The 20,132-nt window shown below is 49.7% G+C and overlaps 1 protein-coding gene across 1 annotated transcript; it reads right to left on the minus strand.

Moving 5' to 3' along the window:
- Positions 1–5,245: 5,245 nt before the first annotated feature.
- Positions 5,246–15,121, minus strand: MLN (motilin). The gene is made up of 5 exons (XM_064476629.1): positions 15,066–15,121; positions 12,691–12,814; positions 10,725–10,837; positions 6,377–6,489; positions 5,246–5,265 (listed from the first exon to the last, which is right to left on the minus strand). Exons 2-5 carry the CDS (start codon positions 12,805–12,807, stop codon positions 5,246–5,248), a joined length of 363 nt encoding a protein of 120 aa, XP_064332699.1. The 5' UTR covers positions 12,808–12,814; positions 15,066–15,121.
- Positions 15,122–20,132: the final 5,011 nt, after the last annotated feature.

The raw sequence follows: 20,132 nt of genomic DNA on the forward strand, positions 1-20,132 counted from the left end.
CCCGCGCCATGAAGGGAAGGTCGGCGCGGCCGCCATGTTGAGAGGGTCTACGCCTGCCCGATGGGCGGGCCGTGATGAGGAGGGCCATGGCGAGGAGGTCAAATTCGGCTTCCAAGATCGCCATGTTGGGGAGGTCCGAGGGGATTTTGGTTTTGCTTTTGGTTTCCCTTTTTTCCTTCCCATCTTGCTCAGTACTTCTCATCTGTAGACCAAGCGGTGTTTATCTCTGAATCCTCCGCTCCCTGCGCAGTCCCTGGCATGTGGTAGGCACTCAATAAAATGTTGATTTAACGGATGAATTGCTTAATAGTGAAAGACAAGTCACTACCCAAAGTGGGGAGACAGAATCCTTTGCCTCTTTCTGGCTTGGGGACCAATGCGTTCAGGGAAGGGCCTTTTTTGGGTCTTGGAGTGGACCCCAAGCATGCTCTGGGACCCTGTCCGACCACAGATCATGGCCAGCAGGCCTCTGTGTTTTCCTGGCTCTTCATTCAATCGTTGATATTGAGCCTCAAGAGGGTGCAGGTCCTGCCCTTGGCCAGATGCTGGTCCACAAGGAGCTCCTGCCTGATGGGGGCAGAAAAGCCAAATACCCTTGGGCTCGTATGGGCACTTCTGGCCTGTGGGAGGAGGCCCTGTGGTCGGATGTTGGGATTTTCCTGAGCAGAGATGGGTGGGGGAAGACCCCAGGGACCTAGCCTTGTGTCATGTGTGGATTTAGGTAGGGGTTCCTCGAATCCCAGCTCCATCACTACTAGATATGTGATCATACCTGATTAACATTTCTAAAAACAAACAAAAAACAAAAACATTTCTAGCTTGTTGGCCAGTGAACCTCATAGAGTTACTGTGAGGATTAGAAGAGGTAATTTGTATATGGTGCTCAGGACAGTGCTTGGCACTTGCTCCTAAGTGTTTATACATAATCCATTTGTCTGCAGCATCAGTGTGGTGTAGAACCTCCCACCAGGAGTGCTATTTGATTACATGAAGGCTCTTAGCAGAGAAATCTCTAAGGGAAGCATGGGGAGTGGTGACAAATGGAAATAAAACTATGGTTCATAGTCTTCCTCCCACCTCCCTCTCCTTCTTTGTTTTCCTTCCACATCCCTCATCAATTGCCTTTCCCAAACACGTACTGCCAGCCCCATAGGTTCCATTCCATTTTTACCCCTCCAGTTCAGTTCTCCCCTTCCTCCAATCTCCCCTCCTTCCCTATGGTCCCATTGCCTACCCTCCTTGTCCCTGCCCTGGGTCCCTGGGCATGGCGCCTCTGCCAGTGTTTGCCTTCCTGCCACTTGCTCTATCACAGGGACATTTGTAACTGGCCACATTGCTGGAAAATTACAGCCTCGGCTTGGTCAGGCTTCCGAGTTAGCCTCTCCATCTCCCCCGACTTAGCTGCTCCCATGTGGTGCGATTTCTCTCACCAAGTGTTGTTTTCCTTTTCGCTGCCTGTGTTTGCACGGAATGCCATGAATTTGATATAGTGATTGCCTAACACATATACCACATAATAGTATTTTATTTCTTTCTGAAGCACTGTTTGCATGACAAATGAGTTGGTAACATTTGTGCAACTCCTTGCAGCTGTGCAGTTCAATATATAAAGAATGAGCCTTTCGGCATCAATACTGGACCTGTGTATTCTAAGAGGGCTGGAAACTGATGCTTAAACAAAGTTAACACTACAGCATTTTGCAGAGTTACGGTCTACTTCAACACAGTGGATTTCAGGGCAATTAAAAAACATACTGAACTGAAGCCACCCCCAGAGGTGGTCCCCAGTGTGGGCTTTATCAGCCTTCCTTGTGTAAGGGGTTCTAGCAGCTGCACACACCCAGGGCCAAATGACCCATAGCCCTCCCCCAGCCCCAACCCACCTCTGTTATCTTCCCTCTAGCCTAGATCTCATCATGTTCGCAGCATACAGCATCATTGCTTCCCTTCCCTACTCCTCCAAGAAGAAGCCTCACAATCTGATTGAAAAAGTTAATCAGAAAAAAGTCTCACAAGTCAGTCATTCCTCCCAGGTCTCTAGCCTTTGCATGTTCCTCTTGAACTCCCTGTTCTAGTCCACCCCTTCCCTGGACTGGTAAGTCTTTAGAATCCTCCATCAACATTCTCTGCCCTCAGTGTGCTTTTACAGGCTTCAGTGAAGTCAGTTTGTTGCTGTCCACTTTCCTCCATGTGACCATCCCCACAGTTCCGTCAGTGATCCTGGTGTCTTCCCCTCTGGAGGGCTCCGTCTCAGAGCTCCTTGGTCTCCACTGCCTGCATGTCAGGAGCTGCCCATGAGGCCCCTTCGGGCCTTCTCAGATCTGCCTTTCTGTGTCTCCACAGTGGTGCTAGGCCTGTCGAGTATAGGAAAACATATGTCAAAGAACAGGGCAATACTGCAAAGTCAATGTCTGTCCTGTGTGACCTTCTTTCTCATCACTTTGTTGTGGGTCTTTTTTTTTTTTTTTTTAAGGCTAGCAGCTCAGGTTGTGGTCGGTCTTTCTGACTTATTAAAGGCAAAAGAGGAAAAACAAGCTCCCATGTCTAAATCTCCTTTGTAACCACAGCCACACATTTAGTACAGATGAGAGCCGCTCGGAGGATGCCCTCGATTCCCGGAGGGCTGCCATGCTGCCTGCCGTCCTGCTGACCTCTCTCTGTCTCAGCAGAACCTTAGAATAATAACAGCTATAAATCTTTTAGTGGGTTCCTTTCTCCCTCTCCTCTTGCGAAAAGCCCTGCACACATTTATCAGGTCCTTAAAGATGCTCTAGGACTTGTCCTTGATCCACTTTGTCACTGGCCTCGTGCATCCTTCTTGGCTATTCTGGGCTTCCTTCAAATCACATCATGGGTGGCATCACACCATGGTGGGGGCACTAGGAAAGTGTAGTTGGAAAGGGGGACAATGTGGGTGCTATTTTGGGCTCAGATTTGAACTGGAATGGCCCCAGCTCCGCCCAGCACCTTGTTGCCCCATCTCTCTGCCTGTGGCAGAGGAGGGTCACCCTTTCCTCTCTCTAGGTCAGTGAAGGGGTCAGAGTCACAGAGAAATGTCCAAATGGGTTTAATGCACGGTTATGTCACCTGCTTTTCATAATCGGCTGAAAATGAAACAAAACTCTCAATATTTTGGCCACTTTCATACCTTGATATCTGTAGGTAAGAGTTCCTTTAGAGGCAAGGAATATATTCCCTGATGTCAATAACGAACTGTGTATGAAGAAAAATGTAATGCTTTCAGAACATTTTCTTTTGGGCTTTGTCCATGATTAGATTATACTAAATTACAGAGTACCGATATCAGGCAATTACTCTTTGCTTTTAACTGTTCAATTTCATGGCAAATCCACATAGCTCAGTAATTATAAAATCACACTGACGTGGTTACCGAGAAAATACCTCATCATCTCCATCTTGTGAAGCTAGGCTCAGGTTGCCCTATAATTTCCCCGTGGTCCTAAGTGTAAAACTACATTCCAAATGAAGCTGCGTAATTGGTAACTCTCCATAATTGCCAGGTATCTGGAGAGATTCTTGCAGATTTTGCTGGATAAACCTCAGCGAGATGTGGCGAGAGGCGGCAACCTTGCCCTGCTGGTTCCTCTGGGCACTTTCCCTGTCTCTGATCCTGGCTAGGTCCTGGTCTAGGCATCCTCTAGCTTTAATCACGAGTGTGTCTCTTGTTACTTCTGCTTTGTGAAAACACGATCATTTTCTCCTGGCTCAGCTCAGAACCTCCCCAACCTCCCGCAATTTTAATTTCTTCCAGGGCTGTGCGTGTCCTGTAAGCAATCGAGCTCCCTATCCTGAAAACTGGTGGTGCTTGTTAGAGAAAAAGAATTATTTGAGCCAACTGTAAGAAATTGAACACTGGCAAGAGGAGGAAAACGAGAGAAGAAAGGCATCGACACATCCAAACAGGTGGCCAGGGCACTGTGCATACAGAAGCAGGTGGTGGCTGGGTCCCTGTTGTGGCTCATTACCAGGAAGCACATCAGAGGCCCCCAGGTGAGGGTTGGGGACAACCCAGCAGCAGTGCTGAGCTTTGAATGGGGTTGTTCTGAGGAACAGACAGCACCTTCAAGCTTCCCAGGTGCTGCGGTTGCAGAACCAATTCCTATTTGAAAAAAATGCAGACCATCTGGGGCAAAATCTCCTAGGGGTTTCATTTCCCTCCACAGCACCTATTTCAATACTGCTCTACGACCCCTGGCATCTTAAGGAAAATTCCCGTGGGTGCTGGGGCCCCAGCCCCAGAAATGGGGGCCCCCTGCTGGTGATGAGGGAAGGTGGTTTCACTGTTAGGGCAGACCTGAGCAGAAGATGAGGAAAAGGCACGAGGTCTGTTTTCCACAGGGAGAGACAATGAGCATTTTGTTTTTCTGCTTCTTGGAGTGTGTTACAGATAATGGTGTGAACTGGCTGGGTCTAACTTGTAAGGGCGAGGAAGAGTCCTGGATCCAGTTCCTCCAATTGCATGCTTTATAGATAGATTCCTGTGTCTTTTCCTTCGTTCTCTCCCCACATGCCCTGCTGCAGCCCTCTCTCCATTTATTGCCGGGTGTCTTGGCAGCATTTCCCAGGAACCGGCAGCTAAGCTTGGGTCGATCAGTATGTGCACTGGCAATTGTGTGAACGTGCAGGGTCTGGGTCCCACGTAAAGTTCCTCGGGGAGCACTCAGGGCACCCCAAATAAGGGTCAACTTGTTCCGACTGTTAACCGTGGCTAAGCCCTCAAAGTGGCTGGGTGGGTGGAAATACAGAACGGGAACTGTGTCTAATTGCTGGGAACCTATGGATGGAAGGCACTGCGGTTCCTATATGGCCTCAGTTTATAGATAAATGAACATTCATTAACGTAAAATTAAATTAGAATTAAATTTCCCATCCAGTTTTGTTTAGAAGGCAGAAATAAGGGGGTTAGCTATGTAATTTTGCTACAGATGCTGGAGCATGTGGAGTCACAAGGTGATAATAATAATAGCTATTTGCTTTTTGCTGGTGCCTCCGTCCCTAGATCTCAGGGCAGATATCACCACCTTGCTTTTGCAAAGGCTCATTGAGGTTAAAGGGCTAGCTGGAAGTTACTCAGTAAGGGGTTGAATGCAGAAGCCTTAAAATGCTCTGGTCCATTAGACATCAAGCTCGTCAGTGAACAGAAAATGCACCAGGATTCAGGAGACCTGAATTCTAGTGCTTGCTCTGCCACTGACTCAGCATGTGGGCAAAAAGTGCCATCTCTCTAGGCCTCGGTTTCCTCACCTGTAACGGAAGGGCTGGCACAAATCTTCCAATTCCGTGAGTCTAAATAAAAATTTGAACATAGAACTCACACAAGGCACACGCTTTGCTACTGTATTTATGGCCACACTCCCCCTGAGCTTTATTTTCCCTTTAATGGCATGACCTGAGTCTGACTTTTGGAAATTAAAATATTAAATAAAGTCATTTCTGTGTATTTCATGCTTTATTTGCTGGAGGGGGATTTGCTTGGGAGAGGGTGTTTTCCTTCCAAGCCCAGCAGATGGACCATGCAGACTTCTGGGCCCTCTCTGGGTGGGAGTGGGGGTCTGAGTTTCGTCTACCTTCTCCCTGGAGTGGCCCATCACTTGGCTGCTGGAGAAAAACAAAGGAGGTTTGCATCTCAGAAGTGTCAGCAGGACTGTTTATGAAACGGCCTTCAAAACCTGCCTGCAGGTCTGAGGAAGGAGGGACATCCAGGAGGGGAGGTCGACCTCCAGCTTTTTCTGTAGCCTGGGGCTATTAATTCAACCTCCCAGTTCCTCCGCCTCAAACAACACTTCTTCCCTTCCTTTCCTCTCCTTTAGGCACTATGAGAAGAAATTAGTGGCTGTTTGTCAGACAAGATCTAACTTTGCACAAGTAACCCAGGCAGACCTTGAACCTGGCAAGGCCAAATGGGGCTCAGGACTTCGATTTTCAGAATGGATGGATGAGGGGGAATGCAGGCTTTTGCGGCCAGACTGCACGAGGGTTTCCTTCGGAGCAACCACTTGACCTCAGTGGCGTTTTGGGAGGGAATGAACGGATCTGCTGCAGGGGAAGGGTTGGGGGTTGTTGTCACTTGCTGTGGCCCTCTTTGAAAGGGCATTTAAGAAAGAGGTCTGAACCCTCAAATCAGGCCTCCTCAACCAACAGCAGCCATCTGAGCCCGAGCCAGCCTTGCTCTGTGATTGGGCTCCCCTCAGAGATGGGGCGAGGGGGTGGGAGTGCTTGAGGGAGAAGGCAGCCTCAGGTTCTCAAGTGCAAAGCAGAAAAAAATCACAGTCCCCAAACCCTGCTCGGATGCGCTGCTGGAATATTAACACCGGGGCGGGCGGAGGGCAGGCCCGGCTGTCCTCCCTCCCCGTACCTTTCTGGGTGGACAGCAGCACCTCGCTCAGCAGCCCTTCCAGGGTGGCCCGGTACTTTTCCAGCTGCCGGGAGTTCATCCTCACTCCAATTTCCACAGGGGCAGTCAGCCGTGAAATAAGGCAGAGTTAACCACAACGGAGAATCTGCCGTGCCGTTAACCCCTGGGTGCCCTACAGGTGGCAGGAGGGACTGCGGGGAGCCTTGCCACTTGGCAGGCCCCACTCTTCCTAATCCTCTGGGATCCTCTGGGGATTCTGGCTGGGAATTCTGCCACTTCCCCTCATTTCTAACCAGGGGGCTGGATCCTGGCAGTTGCTGAGGCCAGTGAGGAGGAGGATCAACCACCCTCTGCTGGTGGGGAAGCTGGGACAGAGGGCTTTTCATTTGAGGAGGAAACGCCCCTCCCCTTCTCCTGAATAATAACAGATAACACGTGGTGGAGTTTGACCACATGTCAGGTATCATTCTAAATGCTTTCCATATGTTAAGCCTCTCAATAACCCTATGATGTAGAGAATATTAGTGTCCCCATTTTGCATATGAGGAAACTGAGAACAAAGGGGTAGAGTAATTTGCTCAAGGTCACACAAGTACTAAGTGGCAGAGGATGAAGACGGTATACCCAGGGCTCCTGGCTCCAGGGTCCATGCCTATGACCACCGGGATACGCTCTCTCTAGCTCCGTGTGAACACAAGTGAGACTGTAGAGGAGCTGTCTGGAGGCTCTTCACTGAGAGAGGTTGTTGGGGCAGAGCCAGGAGCGCCAACTGATCTTGCCATCACCCCCCCAGGGCCTCCTGGTTCAATGGTCTTGCTGCACAAGCCAGCAGTGGGCAGACTGAGAGACTTCCTGGCTTGCTCCCCCATCCCACCTGACTTGTGCAGTGTGGGAAATGGGCTCAAGATGCCTGAAGGACAACCTTAGAGGTGGCTCCACTGGCTGAGGGTTTCAGCCCTGCCTGTGCTGTCCTTGCTGTGGGTGTGCCTTTCCCTGGGTCTGTTTCCTCACTTTAGAATGAGGAGACTGGACTAGACGGCCCAGAATGGACCTCCTGGCCTGTATGTCATGGTTCTAGGGGGAAGGGAAGGCGTTAAGAGGTACCTTACCCCAAGCCTCCCTAGATGTTCCCTCTGGTGTAACACGGACTGAGGGAACCTCAGAATTAGTACCGGAAACGCAGCCTCAGGTGCATTTAGAGGGCAGTTCTTTGCCAGGTGGAGGACCTACTCCCAGCTTTCTCCTCTAGTGCTCAGGGAGCCTATGGGAAGGAAAGGAGCCTCCCCCCTACACCCTGCAGTGACAGCCACATGTGTGACCTCACTGTTTATGGACAGCATGCTGCAGGGACCCAAGACGTTGGAAAGATCACTGGCCAGTGTCCATGGGAAGCAGGAGGTGTGGAGTCCAGCCTGGTCCTACCCTGACCATTGTGTGACCTTGGCAATGCTCTGTCTCTAGATATCAGTCTCCTTCCTTCCAGGCCTCTTTACAGAAAAGTGCCCTGCGCTCAGTCCTGGGGCTTCTTTCTCCATCCCCTTCACTGCCCCTGGGGATCTCACCTTGTTCTGGCTTGAAATTCTATGTAACTGCTGATGACTCCCACATTTATGCCTCCAGCCCTAACCTTTCCTGAAGTCCAGACTTGTACGTCCACCTACCTGTGTGACATCTCTACCTGGATGCCCAACAGGCATCTCATAGTTCACAGGTCTAGTCTACCTCATGATCTTCCTCCCACCAGCATGAACCACCACAGGCTTCATCTGCTCAGTGAGTGGCAAATCTATCCTTCCAGGTGTTCCAGCCAAAACCCTTGAAGTCGGTTTTACTTTTCTCTTTCTTCACGTCCTATATCCATTTTTACTCCCAGCAAATTCCATAAGCTTATACCTCCAAAATATTTCCAGAATCGGACCACTTTGCTCTGCCTCCACCGTGACCACCCTGGGCTGGACCTCTTTCTCTGTTTGTCTGTGTGTCTGTCTGTACCTCTTGGGTACTGCAGCAGCCTCCTCAGTGGTCTCCCTAATTCTGCCTTTACCTCAACACAGATGCTGGGGAAACTCTTTAAAAATGTAAATCAGTCAAAAATGGGCAGAAGACCCAAGTAGACATTTCTCCAAAGAAGACACAGACGGCCAACAGGCACATGAAAAGATGCTTAATATTGCTAATTATTAGAGAAATGCAAATCAAAACTACATTGAGGTATCACCTCACACCGGTCAGAACGGCCATCATCAAAAAGTACAAATAATAAATGCTGGAGAGGCTGTGGAGAAAAGGGAACTCTCTTACACTGTTGGTAGTAATGTAAATTGGTGCAGCCACTGTGGAAAATAGTATGGAGGTTCCTTAAAGAACTAAATTGCCAAATGATCCAGGAATCCCACTCCTGGACATATTTCCAGAGAAAACTCTAATTCAAAAAGATACATGCACCCGAATGTTCATAGCAGCACTATTTATAACAGCTGAGACATGGAAGCAACCTAAATGTCCCTCAATAGATGACTGGATAAAGATGTTGTGGTATATGTATATGTATATGTATATGTATATGTATATGTATATGTATAGTGGAATACTAGTACTCAGCTATAAAAAAAAAAGAATAAAATAATGCCATTTGCAGCAACATGGATGGCCTAGAGATTATCATACTAAGTGAAGTAGGTCAGACAGAAGACAAATATCATATGATGTCACTTATATGTGGAATCTAAAATATGACACAAATGAACATATTTACAAAATAGAAACAGACTCACAGACATAGAAAACAAACTTATGGTTACCAAAGGGGGAAGGGGGCGGGGGAGGAATAAAATAGGAATTTGGGATTAGCAAGCTACTATATATAAAATGGATAAACAACAATCCTACTGCATAGCACAGGGAACTATATTCAATATCCTGTAATAAACCATAATGGGAAAGAATATGAAAAAAGAACATGTATATATGTGTATAACTGAATCACTTTGCTGTACAACAGAAACTAACACATTGTAAATCAACTATACTTCAATTTAAAAAAGTGTAAATCAGACCATGTCGCTCCTCTACTTAAAAGCCCTCAAGGGCTCCCACCTCAACAGAATCAGAGCAAACTCCAAACAATGGCTTATAAAGTCCACATTCTGGCTTCACCTCCTGCTCTCCCCCCTTACTCCCTTTGCTCCAGCCACTCTGGCCTCTTTACTCTTCCCTGAAAGCAATGGGCCCCACTCCTGCCTCAGGGCCTTTGCACTGGCTGTTCCTTCTGCCTGGAAAGCACTTCCCCCAGACATCCTTATGGTTTACTCCCTCTGTCTTTTCAGGTCTTTGCACAAATACCAATCACTCATGAAGCTGCTCTGATCACCCTATTTAAAATTACAACCCACTGCATCTCCTTTGCCTGTTTTACTTTCCTATCACTTCCTGATATACAATAAAGTTTGCTTATTTATTCTGTTTGGAGTTTATTGCTGGTCCTTCCAGTATCTTATTTCTGATCCCCCTGGAGTGTGAGCTCCACAAGGGCAGAGAAATTGCCTGTATTGTTCACCACCCTATCCCGAGGGCCCAGAACTGTGCCTTGCACATAGCATGGGCTCAGTAAGTATTCACTGTCTGAATAAATGAATCTGTGAAATAAAGAGCTGAACTAAACACACTCAAAGCTCTCTCCAACAATCTGTGCATCCTAACTTGGCACTGAAGGCCTAGGGCCCTGGGTTTTGATGCTGAGGCTGTCTCCTGAGGGCTCCTGTCTGGGGGAGGAACCGGCACCCCCATCATCTCTCTCCTGAGGACCACAGCTGCCACCTGATTGGTCTTCTGCCTCCACTTGTGCTGCCCTGCAACTTTCTAAGTCGGATCGGTGACCTCCTGGCTTTGAACCCCCAACAGCCGCCTAGATGACTTGCCTGGCCCACCAGGCCCTGCCAGCCCGTTGCCCTCTCTCAGCATGCCCTAGGCCTGGGATCTGACCCACGGTACTTCCTGAACTCTGCACTCACTGTTCCTTCTTAGGGGATGTTCTTGCTCTAGCTCTTTGCATGGATGGTTCCTCTTGATCCTTCAGGCTTCAAATCAAAGGTCACCTCCTCTGAGAGGTCTTCCCCACCCTGCCCCCCTGGCCAAAGCAGTGTCCTCAGCCCCACTCTCTAACACACTTCTTTATTTGGTGCCTAAAATGGTTTATTGTCTCATCATCGGTGTCTATCTCTCCCTGCGAGGATGGAGCTCACTGCCTGAAAGTCTGATTCATTTCTGTGTCCTGGAACATTCTGCGGTGGCCAAGGGAACCATTCCCCCATTAGGTTTCTCTACGTTGTACCACTGTCTGCTCACCCTGATAACTTCCTTTTCTTCTTCCTCTGTGGGCTCCACGGGGTCCAGAGGGCTCACCTCTCCCGACCTCTGCTCTACACTCAGGGATTTCTTTTGACCTTTGTGCCACTCCTTTTCCTAGGAGCCGAGCACAAAATTGTACAAACCTGTCTTCCTTCAACCACCCCAGGGCCCCTTCGTGTTTCTACCCAGAGTGCTAAGTGGCCCGAGCAACCCCAGCCTTGCCTCCTAGGCCAAAAGAACCCCTTTTCCCAGGTGTCTCTTGACAAGGTTTGACAGACACCCAGTGGCTTAAGGCCCTCGGATTTGCCCACGAACAGATGTACCCCAAGAGGAATCCGTTCCTTTGTAGTTCAGACATTACACCCAGATTGTTACTGTTAATTAAGTTAAAATGCTGAAAATAGTGGCTGCTCTTCTTGCATATTAAGTGTGAAAACGTGTTTTTCTTAGCAAAGAGCCTATAAAAAAGATGGTACGACAGTTGAGCCTGGGAGGAAGCCATGGGGTGGCCCGGAAACTGGAATCCCTGGGAGGTGATTTATAAGAGGCAAGACAGAGAGATGAATTATGGAGGAAGGAGTCTGCAGCTTCTTCATAAAAATCCCAGGGCCTGGTAATTAAGAGGAATAAAACCACAGAGCAGATTAACGCAAAGTGTCCTTTGGTTGCCATTTTGTTAGCTGGTGTTCTGTTGACTTGGACTGTTTCTGTCCAGCTCCACATCTTCCCGGGCCTCCTGCATGCCAGGTCCCTGAGCACTGAGATCAGACACACCCCATTCCTTTGGTACGGGCGGTACTCTGGGGGTTCGGCTCTGGGCCTGCCCTGAGACAAGGTGATTCTAGAACAGTTGGTCGTCTTTTCTGCTGAGGGAGCCAAGTGGTGGAGGAAGGTAGGTTTTGGGGGCTCACTGCATCTCCTCTGTCACTTTCCACGTCTGCCCCTGAAGAAGAGGAGCTGGGTCTAGTCTTGTCTCTACCAAGGATGCTGTTCATGAGATATGTGCAAATCTGTCCCCAGACAGTGCGCTGATGCAGAGGTCGCCCCGAGGGCCCCAATGCCTGGAGGACAGACTCGTGTATGTGTCCCTATTGGAGCCTTGGTCTTGGGCACGTGGGACACGTAAGCTCCATTTCTTCATCTCATTTAAAAAGAAATAAAGGTGGCATAGACACTCAGAACCCCTTGATGTCTAAAGTAAAAGGCCCAGGGAGGCAGGGTCAGCAGCCCAGTTTTCCTCAGGCTCCGCTGCTGAGTTCCATTTAAGACTGCCCTGTTTTCTTCCAGGATCTGAAGAGAAGGATTTGGCCACCACTACCTGAAAAGGCACCTTCTTTCTTTCCAACCCTGGCCATTTGCTCCCACCTGTTCCTCCATCCTCTCTCGAGGCCCCAGCTTAGGTTCCTCTCTTCCCTGCGGACTTCCAAACACACACCAGCCCACAGTGATTTCTCCTCCACTGAACTCAGCACTTACCATCAGCATCACTTACTGGGCAATTAATCATGTCCTGTCTTGTGACATCGCCCTTTTGTTTTCCATTGTTAGTGAATTTTTCATATGTTTGTGTCTTGGCTCCCGAGCCCACTTCTTGAAGATGGGAAGTCCTTAGATTTCCTTGTGTGTCTGGCCTCTCACTCAGGGTGGCCCTTTTTGCTGCAGAGATGCTCAGCAAATATTTATTGGCTTGTTAATTGAAAATTTCCTCTGAAGGATGGGCAGGGGTGGGAAAAGATGTCACTTGTGGGAGCCACTGACACCTTTGCGGTGCTAGTGAAGGGGTGGAGGTGGCTATCTTGGGTCCTGGTTCTTCATGTTGGGCTCAGTGTCACTGGCATGGCTGATTAAATGTGAGTTTACCAAAGGGACTCTTGTGCCTCAGAGAGACTAACACCACTTTGGTGCCAAGCAGGGCTGTGAGTCACCTCAGCCATACCCGGGAGGTGGGCGGCTTAGGAATTTCTTACCTGCATCCTCTGAAGTTCACTGTAGGTGAAGATGGGAACAAAGGCTTCTGTCTGGGAGGCCAGCATGGCAGCTGCGTGCACCACCAGCAGGACAGCTACAGCCTTGCAGGACACCATCCTGGAGCTGTACAACGACAAGAAGCTCCTGTCACCAAGTGTAGGGCACAGTGACATACTGCTGCATCAGAGGCAGGAGCCCTCAGTTCTGGTCCACGCCCTACCTGTAGATGTGATCTTGAGCAAGCCACTTAGCCTCTCTAGACTCGGACCTGGTGTGGGGCTGTACCAGATGAGCTCAGAGCCCCCTCTCTGCCCCAAGTGCCACGGAGAGGCCACTCTGCCCCTGCCACATACCAGGGAAGAATCATTCCACTTGTTGGCCCTTCTCTTTGTTACTGGGGAGGACTTCTGGGGTCAGCTGCACTAATAATGAAGTAGGAGAGATTTCATGTCCCAGAGAAAAACTCTGATTGTCAGCAGAACTAAGCCCCAAGATCCAGAGAGCCTGCCTGCTCCCTGAGCCAGTTAGGATGATGAAAGGAATAGACCCAGCCCAGACGACCCTAGCTCTGCCTGGAGGCACCAGGCCAAGACCCCAGGTCTAGAGAGGAAGGGACTGAGACCCTTTGCCCATGTGGAGGCAAAGCCAGACGGAAAACTTCAGCTTGGAGCCACACCCAAGAGCAGAGTGGGGTCCCTACCCCTCTGGGGCCAGCACTGGCTCTGGAACAAGCCCCTTCCCAGCTCCAGTGAGTCTAGCTTCCTGTTGGCCACCATCCAGAAACAACCTTCTCCCTGCAACAGCTCCCTCCAACCCCAAGCCATGAGTGCTGGCCAGATGCCAGCAGGAGTGCATGAGGCCCTCCCGCATCCCTAGAAGTGGGTAAGTCTGGAATGGCTGGCAGGAAGGAGGGCTGCCAAGACTGCCAGGGAACAGGTGGGTGTGATGACTGCAGGCATGGAAAGACTTGAGAAAGGGGCCAGCTGGGCCCACCCTGGGCAGGGTCAGGATGGTCCTGTGGAGGGGGATGTGGCTTGCTGGGTGCTAGCCTTGGTTGATTCCTTAGTCCATAGGGTCCCATTCCAAGTCTGCTCCCACCAAGGTAGTGGGGGCTAGAAGTTGGCCTTCTGAGACCTGGTACTTGTCCCAATGCCCCACAGTCCAGGTGGACTCAGAAGGTGGACAAGGGCATCACAAGAGCGGGCCTGCTGATATTCTGGGAACCAACATTCCTGTGCTGGGTGGACTGCTGGGTTTGGGGGCCAAGCCCCCGAAGCAGGGAAGGGAGACCAGAGGCAGCCTCTGTTGCAGTGTGGGTGTGGGGGATTATAGGGTTCAGATAAAGAGTTTCTAGGGGTCAATTCAGGACTCCCACAGCCCTTGGGCAGCCTGGATTCCATGGGTATGAGAGGAACCTGCCCTAGACTGGCCTCCAAACTTCTCTGCAAGTTCAATTTCAACTGTCCCTTCGGAGAAACTCTTCGAGGCTGTGGGCTTGCATCCTTCCTCTCTGCTAGGACCTGTCTCCTCCATTGTGTGAAGTCCCCTCTGCTGAGCAGGACTCCCTCTGCCTCTTTGCTTTCCTGTGGCCCCGTCCTACTTTGTCTCTCCATCTCACTAAAACTCCACAAGCAAGAACACGAGAGCTCAGACAGCCAAAGCCTTCCACACCAGCTGCATACAACTTCCCAGGAGAGTGGGAAGGACCAGTCACCCACTGAAGACCAACTCTCAGAAGCTGAGGCCCTGAGCAGAGCCCTGGGGGGATCTTGAGGAGACAGAGCAAGGGTGGGGGTGGGGGCTCAGAATCATCATTCCTCCTCCTACAGAGTCTCTGGGGCCCCAGCTCCTTCCCAGAGGAGACGGATGTGTCACATTTATGGCGCCTCATTTCCTTTTCCCAAGATGCTGTAGATCCCTTTTCATTCTGGTGTTTGCATTTAATTCACTCCATAAGAATCAATACAAACTTTAAATAAAAAAAGGCAAAAATCCAATTGCTGCTCATTTTCTTGATCCAACTGGCAGCCAACACATCACCTACACTTGTTTGCGTTCGGGGAGTTCCAGAGTGGGAGCAAGAGCTTTTCACTGTATGGTAAGGTGCTGGACTTCCCTTTTCCATCACCAGGGATGGGGCTCCAGCCTTCAAGTGCTCAGTTCTGGCTGACGGGGTGCCTGTCTCCCTCCCTCTCTCCCTCCCTCCCGTAGTAGCACCAGGCCCAGCTAGTCTTGCTAAGCCATGTCATCTCCCTAGGGACCCAGCTTTCCCCCTTAACTTCCCAGAGCCAAGACTCCACACCAGGTGGGATGACCCTGCATCTGTGCTGGACTCTGGCTTGGGTTCCTGCCTGCAGTCGACGGCACCACTCACCCAGACAGCTCTTCTTGCTAGGATTTGCTCCTCTCTCCAGCCTCCATGCCTCCCGGCAGCCCCGCTCTTGCCTACTATGTGCAGCTTTAACCCACACTCTGGAAGTCAGCTCAAGGCGCTCAGTTTGAAGCCCAGGTAGGTATCTGAAGGTGGTAGAGAGCCGCAGGAGCCAGTCAGCTCACCCCAGAATGCTCTGGACTTGGCTGGCCTGGCTCACACCCCAGTTCCACCCCAGGACTCATGCTGACCACCTCCCCACCCTTCTCTGGCTACTCACCGCATGAGAGTGGTCTGAGTGGGCCGGGAAGAGTCTCTCTCTGCTTGTCCTCTGGCGTCTGTCTGGTCCGACAGGTCCTTATATACCTCCTGTCCTCCCTTCAAAGCCCATTAACCTTTGGGGGCTCCGGGTGGGGAGACTGGATTCTTGGAGCTCGCGGAAACAACGGACAGGGCCTGCCACACCATGGATTTCTGGGGATTTCCTGCAGGGTTTGGCAGAGGTCAGCCCCCTCCCAGATGGCACTCTCCTGTCCACTTAGAGCTCAACTGCTGCTCTGAAGGTCATTTCAATGAAAGCCCTTTCTTGTTACTTAAACACATAATGTTGTTGAGTGTCTTCAGGCCACTCTTAGCGAGCAGATTCTGTCGGCCTGTCAGAGTGCCGTAATAGGAAGATAGCCTGTCTTCAGCTTTCCCCTGAAGCCCTTCACGAAAGAAAGGGTGCAGAAGTGCGTGGCACCATTTCAATCGATTAATGAAAAGAAAATGACAGTCCAGACCCAGGGCCACAGAGGGCCAGAGTCTCTGCGGAAGGCCAGGGAATGTGTAAAGTGTGCTGTAAGAAAGGTCTGTAGCCTCAGTGGGGAGAATGGACCTCTATCCAGGAAACCTTTTGTGATGATTGTGTCATTCAAATAGTAACTTTAAAGATTCAGCGAGGGAAGAGGTGAACGTATTCCAGAGTCAGACAGGGCTGGCTGCTGCTGTTTCCGAACATGGGGCACTTTTGGGAACCACCTCTAGCACCATTCAGGGAATATGTGACATGCTTGTTCAGATTAAACCTCAACAACCCCATGAGGTCAGTCCCCTTATTTTCCCCCTTTTGCAGATAAGGAAGTTGAGGCACAGTTAAATCCCTCCTCTGTGACCCCACTGCAAGGTTTCTTCACACAAGGGTCAAGGCTGGATGGGGCCAGGTGTCGCAGGAGGTGGGAGAGGGAGATTCTGGGATGCAGGGCATGCACAGGTGCTGCAGATGGGAGGATGTCATTGTCACAGGAGGTCCACTGTGTGGTTGGGGAGGGTCAGTCTGGGCCTTGAGGGTGGGGCCCTTAGAAACCAAGCAGAAGGATTTAGATTTGATGGAGAAGGAAGTCAGGGGTGCCTTGAAGGGGATATGATGAACATGTCACGATGGAAAATCACTCAGTGTTGGGGCATAGGCCTTGGAGCAGGGAGCGGCGAGGATGGGAGACTGATGTGAAGTCCCGAGTCTGGGTGGACAGAAGTCATTCCCTACTGACAACAAAGTGAAACTTCGTTGGCCATTAGTGCCTTCCAGAGAGCCTGCCCCAAAGGTCCAGAAGGGAACTGCTTGCTGCTTGTCCAGGAACCCCTACCCTGTCATCCTTCTGTCTGCTCTGGCTTTTGCCCTCTGAAAGAAACACATTTGCAGTGCTTCAAACTTAACCCAGATAACATCTAAATTCCCTGCTGAGCAAGACCCCCCCTCCCCCCATCGGTTCTCTGCTTTCTATTCACAATGCGAGGTTAGAACTTCTCCAGAGTGCTGGACTGGTGACAGGCTTGTGCACTGGGTCTCCGGAGTCTGAGATTTATCTCAGAGGAACTAGAACTCAAAATGCTGGGGCTTGGAATTGAACTGCCATTTCTTAACCTTGGCCTGATTGGAGTCTCACTGCCTCCATTCCAAGAGGGGATTTTAAGACAAAGTCAGACCTTGGTGGGGGAAAAATAGCATGAGGGTTGTGAAGGAGCCTGCCAGCACCCCAGCCTCAGGGAAGCTCCAGGGAGGCTCTGTCTGCACCACGGGTTCCTATGGCAGGACATGCCAGCATCTGCGTCTCCAATGCCTTGACCGGGGTGGGCCAAATATAGGTCAAACCCAGCCTGCTCTCTATTTTCATATAGCCTGTGAACTAAGTGATTTTTACATTTTTAATATTTAAAAAAATCCAAAGAAGAATAATGTTTAGTGACAGGTGAGTTTATATGAAACTCACATTTCTGTGTCCATAAATAAAGTTTTATTGGAACACAGCCATGCTCATTCAACTGCTTATTGTCTATGGCAGCTTTGGGGCTGCAACAGCAGGGTTGGATAGTTGTGACAGAGACATTATGGCCCACAAATGCAAAAATATTTATTATCTGGACCTTACAGAAAAAGTTTGCTGACCTCTGACCTCGAGAGTGTCTGGAGTGTTAAAGGCATTTAGTATGTAATAACAGCCAAACATCACACACATCAGCTTTAAAAAATCTCACAACCCTATAAGGTTGGTGTGGCTATTATCCCATTTTACAGGCGGGAAAATTGGGGTGAAGCCCAACGTAGTGCAGTTACTAAAACGTCAGGGCCAGGATTCAAACTTAGGAGTCTAGCTTCAGAATCTACTGTGCTTTTTTGCCTCTCAATGTTTGATGAGTGAGCACATTAATGTTTACAGCTGGAGAAGGCCCACAACAGGCCAGGTACAAATTCTCCAAACCTGTGGCTCTCTCCCTAAGCCACCTCCCTGGAGAGGTGTCTGAGTGTGACTCCAGTCCTGCTGACCAACTGAAACACACACAGGTTGTTCTTGCGTGTCCTCAGGTTTGGAGAGGCCAGATCTGGATCCGGGAAGGCCTGCAGCTGGGGGGCCAAGCCTGTCCACCAAGCACAGGAAACGCAAGCTGTTCCAGCCCCCGTCCACGCCAGGGCTCTGCTGGGTCGGTCTGGGCTCTGGTCCAGAGACACCTTCAAGACATTCTGTCTGAGAAATGATTAGAAGCCTGGGAACTGGAGACAGGCCTGCAGTGAGAGATGAGAAGGGAAGTGCTAGAAACAGTAAATAACCCGGGATCAATTTTCTGGGCGTAAATAGCATTATCCTGAATTGCTCCTGTGACTCAGTACTTCTGATCCAAGCAATCTGCAGTGTTACGGTATGGTATCTGCAGTTTGGTGTGGAAGGAAGGCAAATCAGGTTCATAATGGGCCACTTGTAATGCAGAGGGTGATGTTAGACTAAAGGGGGAGGGGCTCAAGATCTGCTATGGGGTCATAAACAGGGTTAGCGGCACAAGCCAAGGATGAAGGGGTCTCTTCTTCGTGCCCCCCCTTGGCTGCAGATTCTTAGGAACCAGCTCAGCAGGAACACGTCTTCTCTCCATCCGCTGTTAGGTGCCTTGGCCTTGATGTGTATTTTCCACTGTCACATTTAGTGCTTCAGGAGTGGAGAGGTGGCCAGATAACAAGCCTGATAAAGACTACTTTGTTTTTATCATGTACACCGTCTCTCTCTAAATGCTCAATTAGTAGCTGTTTCTCCTGCTAGAAAATAAAATGAAGGCGTCATCTGATTTTCTTCATTCTCCAAATGGGAATTGCCCCGGATGTGCAGCGGCTGAGGCAGAAGGGAGGCATAAAAACCTAACCCAAGTCAGGGAAAGGAAGTTCACAAAACCCAGAGGAAATGACTCAATCCACATGTGGGCACTTGATTGCCTCCTTCCCCCATGTTGAGCAGCGGTATTATTAGCAGTTTAGCTCTCCTCTCCTCGTGACCTTGAAAATATTGTTTGCTGGGTACTGCCATAACATCTTCATTAATGGCCTGGAACAGGGAGGCAACAGCATGTTAATTAAATTTGCAGATGATACTAAATTGGGAGATGTGGCAAACATCAGGGCGGACAGAGACCTAATGCAGGAAGATGTTGGAGGTTAGAACTATGAGCTGAAAATGGGCAGGTGAGCTGCTGGACATATGTCATCAGGGCCCCAAGGACACGGGGTGGAAGATGTAGGTGGCAGGGAGGGACCAGCAGAGAAGGAAAGCTGCAACTGGGGGCCCCTGGGGGAGGTATGGCAGCTCAAACACTGTTCCATTTTCCCTCAAAGAGGCAGAGGATGGTGGCTAGGGGATGACAGAGTTCAGATGAGCAGAAATAGCCCAGGTATTGCTGGGAGTGCCAAAGCTTATGGCATAAAAATGAAAAATGAGAAGTTTCAAAAGGTCAGTTTGCCCAGAATGCTGGTAGGAATTAAATATGCACTGCTCCCCTTATGCCAATGCCAAAGAGAGGCAAAGAACTGGGCTTCTCAAGTGCAGGATCCATGGGGGAGGGGTTGGGATAGCTGTGTCTCCTTTCAGTTCAAAGTCCTTGATGTCCCTCACAGAGCTAGAGGTGTCTCATGAACAAAAATCCTAGCTGATGGTGATGGCATTTAAAACTAGGGCAAAGCACCAAGAGATGTATTTTAGGCAACAACTGTGCCCTGGCCCAGGGGACACAGGCTTTGGTGACCTGTGGGTTATTTTTTATTCTTTTCCTTCCATGGCTCAGGGTCCTTTTTCAGAACTCACAAATGATTCTTTGAGAAATGCTACACAGCAGACACCAGTGTATCCCAAGAAGCCCTGATAGAGAAACAGTGCCAGTGGAGAGGAAAATACAAACATGCAGAGGGTCCACCCAGAATTAACTTCCAATTCATTGAGCTTCTTGTTTGTGTTACATCTGCTACTTGAATGAACATTCCTCCATCTCTGGCTTCCTGTGGAGCCCATTTCATGCACGTTGACTACCCAGACCCAAAACAATCTGATAAAATGCTATCCTATTTGGTTCAGCCTCATAGACTATTGACAGTGTGCACAGAATTTGGGGACTTGGCTGAGTTTAACAATAGCGTTCCTGCTGACTTCCTGGTCAATATATCCCCGGGTGGTTAATGTACTTCTAGAAACGTCCCAGTCACCAACTTGCTTCTGGGTTCCCTTTCTATTTATGGGGCTTTATCATGAAAGTGACTGCTATAAAACTTCAAGAAGAGGT

Source organism: Camelus dromedarius, chromosome 19 (genome assembly GCF_036321535.1).
Source record: "Camelus dromedarius isolate mCamDro1 chromosome 19, mCamDro1.pat, whole genome shotgun sequence".
NCBI classification, from domain to species: domain Eukaryota; kingdom Metazoa; phylum Chordata; class Mammalia; order Artiodactyla; family Camelidae; genus Camelus; species Camelus dromedarius.

Excerpts from the sequence above, each read along its gene's own strand:
- MLN (XM_064476629.1), bottom strand. The coding sequence starts at position 12,807 with ATGGTGTCCTGCAAGGCTGTAGCTGTCCTGCTGGTGGTGCACGCAGCT. Across the intron at positions 6,490-10,724 it reads GAAGAAGAAAAGGAAGTTAT|ACGGCTGACTGCCCCTGTGG; the intron begins CAGGGTGAGCAG and ends CTGCCTTATTTC. Across the intron at positions 5,266-6,376 it reads GCTGCTGTCCACCCAGAAAG|GTGAGGAAACCGAGGCCTAG; the intron begins GTACGGGGAGGG and ends CTTCCGTTACAG.